At 29.4% G+C, this 14,307-nt stretch overlaps 1 protein-coding gene across 1 annotated transcript in view; it reads right to left on the reverse strand.

Annotated features, from left to right (window-relative positions):
- LOC107447331 (Tyramine beta hydroxylase) overlaps positions 1–13,734 on the reverse strand; it is a 40,361-nt gene extending 26,627 nt beyond the window's left edge. The window contains exons 1-2 of the mRNA XM_043039066.2: positions 13,374–13,734; positions 3,338–3,484 (exon numbers count right to left, since the gene is read on the reverse strand). Coding sequence (XP_042895000.1) covers positions 3,338–3,484; positions 13,374–13,655 — 429 coding nt within the window. The 5' untranslated portion in view covers positions 13,656–13,734. The remainder of the gene's footprint in view (positions 1–3,337; positions 3,485–13,373) is intronic.
- Between the last annotated feature and the right edge of the window lie 573 nt (positions 13,735–14,307).

The following is a 14,307-nucleotide window of genomic DNA, read 5'->3' on the forward strand; positions in this document are numbered from 1 at the left end:
TTCAACGCAAGATTTTAGAGGGTTGTTTGAAAACCAATAATTTTAAATAAGATTTAATGAACCTTGGCCCAACGCTTAGAAAAAACGAAGTTAAATTAGTGAAGCTCATTAAACGAACGCAGAAACAAGGAAACAAGCCAATTTCTCGAGATGATATGAGAATTTTAGCCTAAGAATTCGCTTTAAAAAATACTCGATGTGTAAAGTATCGTTTTAATGATGCAAATAAAAAAGCCAGATAAAATTTAGCTAAGCGCATTCCTGAGACGCTATTCTGATAAAGCGTGAAGGTATATCGCTTGCATGAAATGAAGTGAGGTTATGAAAGACTTCTTCAAATTACTCCATAACACTCTGAAAGAAAAATGAGTTGGCAGATTCTCGAACATATTAATATGGATGAAACAGTAATGCAGTTCAACAATCGACTTGTCTTCACTTGTGTCGATAAGAGCGGAGAAGTTTCTAATAATAACATCTTCTGAAAAAGGTGAAACCATCATTACTGCCATATACTGCAATAACAATACAGAAGAAGTTTTCCTCCCACCAGTTTGTGAGAGATAACGCAAAAATAAAAAGATGGAATACCAACTGGATCACTTGTATAAGACAAGGACTAACATAAGTGTGGCCTCTCATCTGGATCACAAATTCCAGAAGCAATTTACTTAATAGGCAAATCCAGGAAAAACAATTTTGAGCTTATATCAGAACTTTTAATCAGAGCATTATTTTAATATATACGTTTCTAAAATTGCCTGCTTCTGACATCATTCAGAGATGGACGTGCCTTGCGAATTCTCCGAGCCGGGGGGGTTCCCGGCAGCCAGTCGTCACCTCCTCACGTTAGCCTCGATGATGATTCCTCCTTCCCTTCGTGAGCATCTAATGCAAGCCTGATGACTGCAGTACTTTTGCGACGTCGATCACTGATCAATGTTTTAAAGACAACATCAAGATGAAATAGTTTCCAGATCCAGTCAACGTTAAAACACCGTGTAAGCGACCGTAGTAAATTGTCTAGTAGACCAAAGAACGCAATGATTGCATTGACCTTCCGTTAGTAGCATCTAGGACCTGTCCGATCAAACTGTAATGGCGGCCATTTGTGTTTGAAACCGACTGGTCAAAGCATGTTTTGCAAGTAGGGGTCAAATTTTACAAATTCTACTATCCTTCGGGTCCATCGGGTTTAGTTACTAGCGGAGGCTGGTGATGCCAATTATCTAATCGCGATAAGTCATCTTAAAAACAACGAGATGTTTTCTTCAAGCAAAGCACAGTGGACTTCATTTTTGTTGATTACTCTCAACTCGTTTTCAAGTCACCTCACAGCTATTCCTCACCATGGCAATGAGTCATTTTACTCCCCACCTCATCCCTAGCTTTATGTGACCACAGGGCTTCACCTCATCGAACCTCATCTCATGATGAAGGGGTAAAAGGCTATCTCGGCCTCAGGCACCCCGACCAACCTCCAAGCCAAGCCAAGCCTGCTTCTGACAAACTCCAATGCAAAAATATACAGTACAAGAAACTAAATTTACTATAAGTAACTTGGAAGCGTCTGCAACAAAATCAAATAAGAATGCTGACACCGAAATGGGTCATTTGGAGTACCAATCGAGCTCAGCAAAAATTTATAATACACATACATCTTCAAAAGTACTTCGCGATATTACACCATTTCTTGATGTTACTGTATCAAAAACAGTTTAAAATTGTGCTAAAAATTCATCTTTGGATTTAGTGTCAACAGAAAATATTAAACAACGAAGGAAACTATCATCCTAGAAACCGAAAAATGGAAAAGCAAGTAAAAAAACTCATAAAAAAGAGCCTAAATTAACCTTGATGGAAAAAAAAAAGCAAGACACTTCCATCAGCGAAGAAGATGAAATAGATTTCAAATTATTCTATTCAATGGACTCGAAATTTTTAGATCACTTTGTTTGCTCAAGAGAAGAGTACAATATCCCAGCTAAATAGGATGACTGGATAAGATGAGTAAAACAAACTTTGAAAATTTAGCCAAAAATGTTGTAAATTTTTTTTTTGAATGTTAAGGATTAAAACTGTTTATTAAATTTTACTTGTTGGACTCATTTTACTTTTTCCATTACATAATTCATTCTATACAATTTAAAATAAGTTATTCATGGTGAATCGAGTGTAATGCGATATTTACCATGTTTTAAATCCCCTTTTATTCCTGAATTTGATGGTCAACTCTCCGATTTACTTAATAGAGATGGCCATTTACAAGTTTATTTTCACAAAATTTTTTTTATATTTTGTTTTCAATTTGTATTATTCTTTGCTCAAAATATGTTGTGAGCAAGCATAAGAATTTAAAACTATGCAATACCCCTATACAATATCCTGTTTAAAACTTTACAATAGTTAGTAAAATCAAGGATTGAGATACAAGAAATGTTTATGCATTTCTTGTATCTCAATCCTTGATATTTCTGTTTCGTTTTGAAAAATCTATGGCCATCTATTCAAAGCTTACCCTAGTATACAAAGAAATTTAACTTACGTATCAAACAAATAGCGATATAAAAGTAGTTTTGATAGCCTTTTGTGCGCAAAGTCATTGTTACGTTTTTAAGTGCCCTGATTGTGCTGCCAGTTTGAGCACAACTCTCGCTTTTGGTTGAAAAAGACAGCTTGTGAGTGCCATCATAGGTCCAATCTCAGATCACTCGTGTTTATACATTAAAGTGCACTTAAAAGATGCCACAAGGAATAAAAAGAAATGTATTGGTGATAGCTTAAAATGATTACAAACGATATCGAGATAGTTATAGAAAAATTAGGAAATATAAAAATAAAAAGCAATGGACAAGTTTAAGTAAAAAAGTGTTGAAATAGGAAAATAAGAGAAAGTCTTCCCTTTCCTGAAATTACATTATAATGGCGAAAAAAAGTCTAATGCTAATGCTGAATGATAAAACATGGATGTTTAATTATTACGGTGCTCCACAGTTTAAATATAATGTTACACAGTCAAAATATAAAATTTAAAACAGATCAATAATTGAATTAGCATTTTATCTTGACCCCATGGTAAAATAATAAAAAGCATATTTATTGCCATATAGTTATTGATTATTTATATTACTGTTATCTTTTGAAGAAAAAGATAAAAATTTTTATGTTACACCAAATTCATAGACGGGCAAAACAAAAAGTTACTTCAATACAGTATTGAAATATAGTATTTAAATATAATAGTGAGTTTTTATCCTACTGTTATCGTTTGAAGGAAACAGTTAAACTTTATATATTTATCGCATCAAATTTATAAAAGGACAAAATCAATAGTTACTTCAATAAAGTAATCCTGATTGTCGCAAGTATCAAACCTTCTAGACCAAGCATATCTTGTAGTAAGTCCTCGTCTCTTCAAACTCAGTAAATGGCAGTCGTTGTGATCATCGATAGCTACATATCCACCATCATCAGTATAAGTATCCTGCAATCATGTCACACTTTTAATACACATTTTTACTCTATCTTAGTTTTAATTTCATTAAAATTAGTAAAACGTGCTTAAATTATAGATTTTTTTGAAACTTTTAAATTTTGAGATTTCCTCCACAATACTGAAGTTATATCAATGATAACAGCAGCAAAAAATGTTGATACCGTAAAACAAGGAAAAAATAGAAATTAAACTCCCTTACTCTCATGCGAGCACTCGCATTTAGATATACAAGTATAAACATTTATTTACACTATTTATTTGTTTTTATGCATTATTTCCAGGATTTTGCATGATGTTATTAACCACCTACCAACACAATCTTTTTAAACGACGTTCATTTCTAAAAGGTTAGTTTTTTTTGTATGCATTTCAATAAATAAATAAAAAATTTAAATAAAATTCGACTTCAATCTCCTTTTCAACCTCTCCTACTGCTTTTTAAAAATTATTCAAATTAATTGCTTTAGGTAAATTAATTTTAAAAAGAAGAAAACTCTTTTCGAATTTTCTGATATTTTTTTTAAATCCTAGTTAAATTTGAGGAAAAAAAACAATAATAACTTTATTTTTAAACAAAAATCTAAACCCTCAGCAGTGTCTTACTTTAGAAATATAAACTTCGAATGTTCTTTGGAGACATAAACCGATTTGAATTTAGTTCAACTTTTACGCTATGACGTCAAAGCTCTTTTCGAATTTTCTGATTTTTTTTTAAAATCCTTCCTAAATTTGAAGAGAAAAAACAATAATAACTTTATTTTAAAAAGAATTTAAACCCTCAGCAGTGTCTTACTTTAGAAATATAAACTTCGAATTTTCTTTGGAAATATAAACCAATTTGAACTTAGTCCAACTTTTACGTTAGGACGTCTAGCATTTTTTACTAAATAGTTCAATAACTACCGAAAAGCTCATGGACATTAAGATTTTACAAAGAATTTGAATCTCTTGTGGCGTTTTTTGAATCTCAAGTATTTTTGTTCGCAACGATTTTGATTTAATATATGAAAACAAAATGTTGTTTAATTTTTTATTCAAAAGAATTATAAAAAAACCACTTCACAATATCACCACAGTGGAGTTACTTAAAATAACCATAAACTAACTGTGTGATTAACAAAAGAGCAATCCCTAGCTTTTAACCGATGTTAAACAACCAGATTAAGACAATAAAAAAATGAAATAAAAACCCTACCTTTTTTATTCAACGTTTCGTGTTAACTCGTAAACGCTTATTTATTCGTATGTTATAGGAAAATGCCTCGAAGTTTCTAGACAACAGATATTTTTTGGAGCTGAATTCTGACCAAAAAATTAAAAAGATTGTTTTATTTTCAATCTCCTTTGAAAATAAAATTTGAATCGATTACTGAATTATTTATGATTTTCCAAGATTTTAGAAATTGGATTTAACTTTTTATATGATATTATTTCTGTTTTTAATGTTGTTTTAGAGGATCTGCAAGAGATTATAATTATAAAGCGCATTCACAGGTTTAAATAAAATTTACGATATTTTTTTTTCTATAACTAAGGAAAGTAATGAAGTAGATTCCGTTTACAGTTGAAATTTCAAAAATTGAATGATCCCTAGCCTCAGGAATCAAAGTTAAATAGTTACAAGAACAAATATTTCGAACAATTTAACGTCTCGTCTTACTCGAAATAGTTTGAAAAAATACTTTTTTTAGTTATCTCTTCCAAAATGCCTTCTAGATACATTTTAGGGTATACTTTAGGCGTACTTCGATAGAGTTTATTTTTTACATTCTTTATTTGTCTCTTATAAAATTAAAATTATTCAAACTATATGATTTAATGCATCCATGATAGGTTAATGGGACAAAATAGGGATCGGGTAATAATAGAGGTGGGGTAATAATAGGGATAATAAATAAGGCTTTCAAACGCTACTTCTACGTTGCAAGTGGAAATCTCGGTGTGTGTAGCGAGAGGATTAAATCTATTAGCTGAACATACCTTTTACAGCTATAAAATATTAATTCGTAACCTAAAAATGTGTTACATCTTATTTTAGTAAGAAAAAGAACTAGTTTTTTGACAATTTATCTTTTTAGTAGTTGCTATTTAACAAAATAAAGCATATCGAGGTATCATTTTCCTGATAACGAACTATACTATAATAATATCTTGTGATTTGTGCTTAAGTTGGAAACGAATTTTAACAAAATTTTTAAACTACATTTATCAACGTCATCTTTTTTTTTACCTTTTTTAAATGAGCAGCTTCCTTAAAGTTATCTGTGAAATATGTTTAAACATTAAAATAAAATTGTCATTCAAGTTTGTTCATTTAAAAAACAAAGCAAAATATTGTAGTTTTTGGAGTTGCACTAAAATGATAATATGTATATAATTATCATATTTCAAATAAATAAGAAACAAGGAATAAATAATAAAAAAAATGTTTGCTCATTCTTCGAGAAAAAGGGCACACTTAATTAATACGATCAGTTTCACGTTGAATAATTTTAAAATAACAAAATGTTTTTAATTTCATAACAAGGTTTAATTCTCAGCTAACCGGCTATAGTTCTAAGATTTTTTTATCAAATAAAAATCTTGACAATCCTTTTGAACGAATGTTTCAATTTTAAAAAAAATTTAAAGTATTAATAAAAAGATACAACTTAATTCTAAAATAAGGGCGTTAAGGACGATATATTTGGAGCTGAGATATTTTAAGACGTTTAACAAATTTGGCTACATATTCAACAAATCTATGCGTTTGATAACTCCATACCCTTTGTGGTGGCTTAAAATGTACATAATACCATTTCATATAACCATTGTTGATGTTACAAAAGTTTGATTCAAGAAGACTTGATATATTTTACATAACTAGTATATTTATTTTAGTTTTAATTGTTTAGCTATTAAAATATGTATTGAATAATTGATAAATATATTGCTCCAAGTATATGCATATTTATGCGCATTACTGAAATTGAATAAACGATGGGATGAATAGATAAAAAATAAAATGAAACAAAAAACAATATTTTATTTAAATCTCTTAACTGAATAAAGTAAAAATTAGTAGACGACTTACAAAAGGAACACTGTATTTAATAACCAAAAAAAAAAACAACAACAAAAAAACGATTAATTATTGATTAACAATGAAAAATCATGACTGAAATTTTATGCTACTTTTGCGTAAGACAAGTTTCTTGTAAAATTACCGCATTTAGATTTAATTTCTCAATTTATATAATTTTTCCATTGCCACCAAATTTTTCTTTAAGAAATAATAATTTTAATTTTCCTCGTCTTCCAATTAATAAAAACTAGTTAAACTTTAGATTTCTTTATAGAAAATTACGTACGTTAAAGGTACAAAAAAATTTATTCCTCAAAATTCAAAATTTTTTTAAATTAAATAAAAAAAAAATAATAAACAATTATTTTTTGTTCAAAACTATATTTACTTTCATCCACTCTTCTACAAGGGACAAATTTCCAGATTACGGCCTTTCAAGGTTCAAAAATCTAATATGCAAAAAAAAAAAAATTATGTTTATTGAGATAAAGTATGTTTCCGCTCGATTTCGTAACTTAATTAATAGTTAGTACTAACCAATTAGCATATTTGAGGTCACCTCTGCGAACAGTCAAGATTGAAAATTAGTTCATGAAAATCCGATCATTAGAACAAAAGTTATTCAGGGAGGATTTTTTTTTGTGCCCTGTACACTAACAGCAGCAAATATGATTCGGTTTTTTATTGAGAAAAAATGATTTTATCTTATGTTTATTTGAACAAAGAGTTAGGAAAATTTTTTTTAACTCTTAATGTATTTAGCAATATTTGAAAGCTATATATTTTCACACCTACACCAAAATACAAAAAAAGAGTCTTTTAAGGCAACAAAATTTGCTTCCGATTCAAATATTTTAATATAAATAAAACGCGTTTCATTTGTAAAGAATTTCAACTAATTTATGTTTTAAGATGTAGATCCTGAAATAATAAATAATTTAAGTTTTCTCTTCATGTAGTAAGCATAAATTTGTAATACTTATTTAACAATGATAATTAATAAATAATGTTATTTTAACTTGTAATATCAAATATAATAATTAGGAATTATAAAAACCGCCTTTTAATGTCTTATGTCCAAATAAGATAGTAATATACTACTTTCATAGCATATTTAAAATGGCGATTTATTTAAATGGTTGAGAGGATTTAGGTGACAGTTAATTATTTATTTTCCTAATCTATTTCTTGATCAGAGAGAAAATGGCCCTAAATAATGCTTATAAGCATTTTAAAAATACTATACTCGGATATATCAAGCTATGGTGTCTGTTTTATGCATCTTTTATGAGGATAGTGGGTTTTATTTATTTATTCACTCACAAACTGGGCTTCTTTGCAAATTCAAAGAATAGCTAAAAACTCTTTCCAAATTGAAAAACAGATAGCACAAGTTTAAGAAAGACAGCGAAATATACATCCTATGTTATAGTGGGATTCAATCCCACTACATTTACACTTCAAAGGGTTTAGCAGAACGGTGATATGGTCCCTAGAATTTATTGCAAGTAAAACAACCAAACATTGTTGATGCTTCTGATTCCAAGGGGTATTGTCCTTTTACCAATAGAGCCTGTATATGTTTCTGAACAAAAATTATTTATTTAATGTTACACATCTAGGGTTATAGTGAGATTCAAATCCGCTACCTCCATTTTATATAGCATTTGACAGAAATGTGGGATTGCTTGACCAGGGAGTCAGCTGTAAAACGAATGATTTAAGAAAATGAACATTACTATTCCAAGTATTCAGCAAATATTTTGATTTTTGTTCTCAAATTTTTTTTATTAAATCTTCATCTTACTTCGAATGTTTATCCTACTTTGAATTTTATTTCAAGTGCACTAAAAAATCGTAGATTTTTTTCGCCATGTGCAGGGCACAAAAAAGAAACAGACCACTTTGAATAGCTTTTGATGTAAGGATCGGATCTTCACGTTCTAGGAATCAATCTCAATGGTTCGAGGAGGTGACGTCAAATACGCTAATTAATAAGTGCAGACGGTATTTTAAGTTACGAAATCAGACACAAAAACGTACTTTCTCTGAATCAACATATCTTTTTATCGACGGATTCGTATTTCTGATCCCCAAAACATTGAGATCAGCCGGAATTTAAGAAGTATGGTTCTCATAGTTTGATCAGGAGAGCCATCCAAAGTTTAGACCCCTTAATGTTAATTTTACTTTTTTGTGTATTTCGCCATATCTGTACAATATTTTAAGCGAAATGAAAACATTTTGCACTCAATTATAACATTCATTTGTCCAAAGATAATTCAATGCAAAAAATAACTTTTAGCAAATATTTATTATTTTTTTTATTTAAGAACAGTTGAAAAAATTTTGAATAATAAGGTATACAATTTTTTCATATTATCATAAAGAATGCAATTTTATAAGGCAAAGAAACAAAAGTTTGATGGAAATTGGTCATATAGTTCCTAAGAAAAGCCATTTTTTTAAAAAATCGTTCATTTAAAATTCGATTCTTCAGGAATTATTCGACCGATTTCGCTCAATAATTTGCCATGTAAAGCAATTTAATTACATTCTTTAAAATGATGTCAAAATTTGTATGACTTACAATTCAAAATTTTTTCGTTTATTATTAAAAAGATAATAATATTAAATATTGGGAGTACAAATTAGTTCGGTCATTTTTTTATGGTCAAAAAGGCATTTATTTCAGAACAAAATGAATGAACAGATTAATCAAAGTACTGTCCCTCGCTGTCTACTACTTTTTCCCCCCTCTCAGGCAATTTTTGAATTCCCTCTCGAAAAATTGTCTCGTCTTTTGAGGTAATCCAAGTTAGGAGCCGATTTTCGATTTCTGCGAAAAAAGTGAACCTGTGACGTACCAAATCATGCTGCATCCGTCGGAACAACCAGTAATCAGAAGGAACAACGTCCGGCGAATACGGCGGGTGCCGTAAAATATCCCACTTCAGCGTTTCCAAATAATTTTTACGGCTTTTGCGACATGAGACCGACCGTTATCATGCAGAAGAATAACTTTGTCATATCTTTGCTCGCATTGCGGCCTCTTTCTCGTAATGCATGGCTCAAATGAATCAATTGTAGCCGATGCCGATTGCCAGGTTGTAGCAGCTCATAGTATACAACACCATTCACCATTGACCATTCTTGAAACGTCGAAACCATTCCTTACATGATTCATCAGTTAGAGCAAACTTCTGCAAGCATTCGATGCACTTCAGCTGCACTTTACTTCCAATTAAAGCACAAACATAAAAACTCCTGCAAATGCTGCTTAGTTACCACAAAATGTGACATATTCAACAAGGTAAAAAACAGGGTTTTTGTATGAAACTCAAGGCGATATAAACTGAATATTATTGACAGATGTCTAACCTTCTTGAANAAATATAATATTATTAAATATATTATTAAATAAAATAATAATAAATAACTGAAAAATAATAAATATTTATTTAAAGTTATTTTTTGTATGGAATTATCTTTGGATAAACGGATTTTATAATTGTGTGCAAAGATGTTTCAGTTCACTTTAAAAGTACTCGAGATATCGCTAAATACGCGAAGAAAAGTAAAATAAACAAACAGGGTACAGACTTAGGATTCGCTCTCCTCATCAAACTATGGGGACCATATCTCCCAGATTACAGATACCCCCTATATTTTTGGGGGTGAGAAATCCAAATTATTAAAAAGGTATACTTGTTCAGAGAAAGTGCGTTTTAATGTCTGATTTTTGAACTTATAATATCGTCTGCACTAATTAGTTAGCATATTTGAAGTAGCACCCTCGAATCATTAAGATTGAGTCCCAGAATGTGAAGATCCGATCATTAGATCGAAAGTTATTCAGAATAGTTCGTTTATTATTTTTTTTCGCACTATACTTGATCTGTTCTATTTATTTTTAATCAATATTTTCGCCTTAAATAATTGTTGATGACAGCCGAAACAAAATTGAAAAAGAATTATGTATGGAAAGAAATTATATAGTTTAGCCCTAATCTTTATATACAGGAGAGGGCTTGCTACACTTTCGGTTCTAGTGCTATTTAAATTTGCTAGATTGCTTACAATCAAAACGCATTAAGAAATTTAAATTGCCTGGTTCTTGCACATAGCCCCTCATTACAATTATAGGTCTATAAAAAATATTAAGCAATGATAGTTCAAGTTCGATGAAAAGATTTTTATTCGTTTCTACTTGTTTTCAAAATTGAAATTTTAAGTTTTAAAAAGAGGTGAGTCTGTAGCTCTACAGTCAGATATGCCTGTAAAGTGTGAGTTGGAAAGACAAAACTCATAAAATAAGCGGGAACGATCCTAAGAACAAGAAGTTTTCTAAACGAAAAAAAGAAAAAACTTATTCAAAATTATGACTTGCTGATACGTCAACAATAAATTTACTCAATGATATTATTGGAAGAAAAATTGATATAAAAATAAATAAATAAATCACGTGAAATATAAAAATAAATAAATAAATCACGTGAAGTAAACTAAAAGTTCTGAGATTTAAATGTAGAAATTTCATAGTATGATAAATGAATGATAATGAATAATAATTTTGAGGAAAAAAAATTAACATTGAGTGCTGCCCTAAAAAAATAGTTCAGTATAAAAAAAAAGGTATAAATAACTTATTTTTTTATATACTATTAAACTTTATTTTAAACTCCTATAATTCACAATATCAAACCGCGAGTAATACTTTTCGAAATACACGAAATAAGATATTGTGTAAAATAAATTTATTATTATTATTGTTATGAGCTAATTCAAATAATTTTAGTATTTTTTTGTGCAAAAGACCAAAGTATTTATGAACAAACAATCTCAAATCTTTTTGCACAGTTTTGAATGATAATATCTATTTTTTTTATAAAAACTTTATCGGATTTTACCCTTATCTTTGGCTACTTAAAAATTCATTATATGTAGCAAAATCTACAAGAGTAGACTTTTGCCCAATTACTTTTTTTGAGCAAATAATTAAAGAACAAAGAAATAATCATGAAATAATGAGCTAGCTAAACCTAATAGCTTTTTTTTTGCATAAAAGATTAATTTGTCTGTCCGATTGACAAAAAATTAGGGGAATTCTGTTCTACAACACAATATGGCTGGGTTAGGAGAATTGAAATAGGAGAAATAATTTGAAATGGACAGAGAGCTAGTTGTGGTAATCTAAAGTATCAAATAGAGCAGCGAAAATAACAGTAGAAATGGAAAAAATATTCAGAATAGTAACATACAAAAACAATTTCAATGGTCCCAGAAATGTGTTTAATTAATTTCATAAAGAGTGACCGTTTTTCTGCAACCTCAATTAAATTATATTCCTTTACTTTCTGAAATATCTTGTAAACACGGCAAGAACGTTCAAAATGATTTCAATTTCTACGACGCATGCCAAATTGTGCTGCCATCTATTTATTAGAAAGCAAACTAATATATTAAAAATCAAAGGCTAAACGAAATTGTATAAGAAAGCCATGATTACATTTTGACCCACTTTTAAGACTGCTCAACATATAATTTATGAATCTTCATTGTGTTTTTATATCATTTACACCGTCTGTGACACATAAATGAAGTTTACATTATTTATTCTGAAGATTTCGCTTTACTATTCTAATTATTACTATAATTATTATTGCATCTGCTTTTGGGAGGCTTCAAAAAACGACACATGCAACCAAGATAAAATAATTCAAAGAAAATCTTTTAAGAACTTAATCACAACGTTTAATTGCCAAGTTTATACCCTGAAGCATTTTTGAAAGCCAATAGAATAACGTTATTTTATTTATTTATTTTTTTGGATGGGGAAGGAATAAAGAATGCTTTAAAAAGATAAATAGAACCTTTTTTGCTTTATGGGTAGAATCTAGATCTATAATTCTGCTGTTTGGAATTTAAGAAAATTGTTTTCATAGAAACTTTAAACCATAGCAAAAAAAATCTTCTCATTAAATAAATGTAAAACAATATTTATTCATTACTTGGACAACTTGAATGTAGATATAGACCAGTTAAAAATTTTATTCATACCTGCATTATTTATTCTCTCTTTCGATAAATACTGAATGAAAATACGGAACATATTGGCATAAATAATTATTAAAATGGAATACTAAGTTAATATTTTATTGATATTTTCAATGACACAAGAAAAAAAGCATAATTAATTAATGTTCATTATGTTCGATAAGCACTGGAGCAAAATATAATATTTTCTGTCGTCGTTATAAAACTCAATAGTGCTATTTTTTAATGCTTTAAAAACATTTTGGAAAAAGAAGTTTAGTAATTCTAAAGAAAGACTCAGATTCATAGAAGCTTTCACATTTTATTTTCTTCGTTTATATAGAGTTGAATTTATTTGCTTGAAAATAGCATAAATCTCTTCATCGCTTATTGAAATCGAGGATTTAAAAATTTTGAAAAAGAGGCATTTCAATCCCCTAGTTAACTCCTTTATATATCTTATAATCTACGCAAAGACTTTTTACTACTATAAATGTATGTTTAAATTTTTTCAAAATACATTTTTGAAAAATATTTATAAGTTTTAACAGGAATTTCATAAATTAAAAAAATTATACTCATTTAATATTATTTATTATTTTTTATCTTCACTCTTAGGTTAACATTTATTTCAGCTATTGAAAGCCGATTTTAGTTTGTGTTCATTGCTCCAGGTATTGAAACTTTATTTACAGTAACTGGTACTATAAAGAATAACTATAATATTGAACAAAAAAAAAAAAACNTTGACATTAGCAGAAAAAATGTCAAATCTACCTGAAATCTGTTCTTTCTTTTTTTGCTTGTCCACAAGATACACAAATCCGCATTTGTTATCTCTCCTCTGTCAGAAAAACCAATTCCTATCCAATCATGGTTTGACGCCCGAGCTCGAACTTCAAATGTAACAGTTTCTTCGTCATAATCAACTATCCAATAAAGGTATAATTTACCATCCTGGTCTAAAGGTGTCTCAAAATAAAGTAAAGAATCTTTTTCTTGACGGTTTGCATCAGCAACAATTGTAAAAAGGAGGAATATCCACCACTGAAGACACATTGCTGAATGTTCTGCAATATCAGGTCCTTTTAGCAAAGGATGAGAGGAAGAAAGGAGGCATGCCCATCGACGTCAGCGAATCTTAATGAAATATTTCACATAACTCGCAGCTGGATTCCTGGAGATATTAAAACTCGGAAGCGAGTTTATGAAGGGCACATCATTTTTAAATGGAGACGAACAAGGGAAAGATATGCGTTAATAACGGAGAGTCTTTTCCAACCAGAAAAATCCAATATCGTTTATGGGTATTTATCATTGATGGGGATTGCCTCCTTTAGCTTCTGACGAGGCAAAAATATTTATCATCAAATATGAAGCTATAAATAAAATAAAAATCCAAGTAATTGATGAGAGGTGAGAATTTAAAGCGATTTATGTAGTCTGGATCTTCATTAGAATAGACTATGCAGAGCGCTAAAATTAATAGTAATTCTGAACACAAATAAATTTCTTTGAATTTAAACAACTGTTAATTAACTTCCAAGAAAAAATGAATTTAGTTGAAAACTTTCATTTTCATACTTTATCATTCGAGGAATTTGAAATAAAATGTTTATTTGATAGTCCTGTTCTAGAAAAAAAAATAATATAATAAATAGTTGATTGCTCTATAAATGATTAAAAAGCTTTTGTACAGTTTTGTACATGT

Source organism: Parasteatoda tepidariorum, chromosome X1 (genome assembly GCF_043381705.1).
Source record: "Parasteatoda tepidariorum isolate YZ-2023 chromosome X1, CAS_Ptep_4.0, whole genome shotgun sequence".
Lineage (NCBI taxonomy): Eukaryota > Metazoa > Arthropoda > Arachnida > Araneae > Theridiidae > Parasteatoda > Parasteatoda tepidariorum.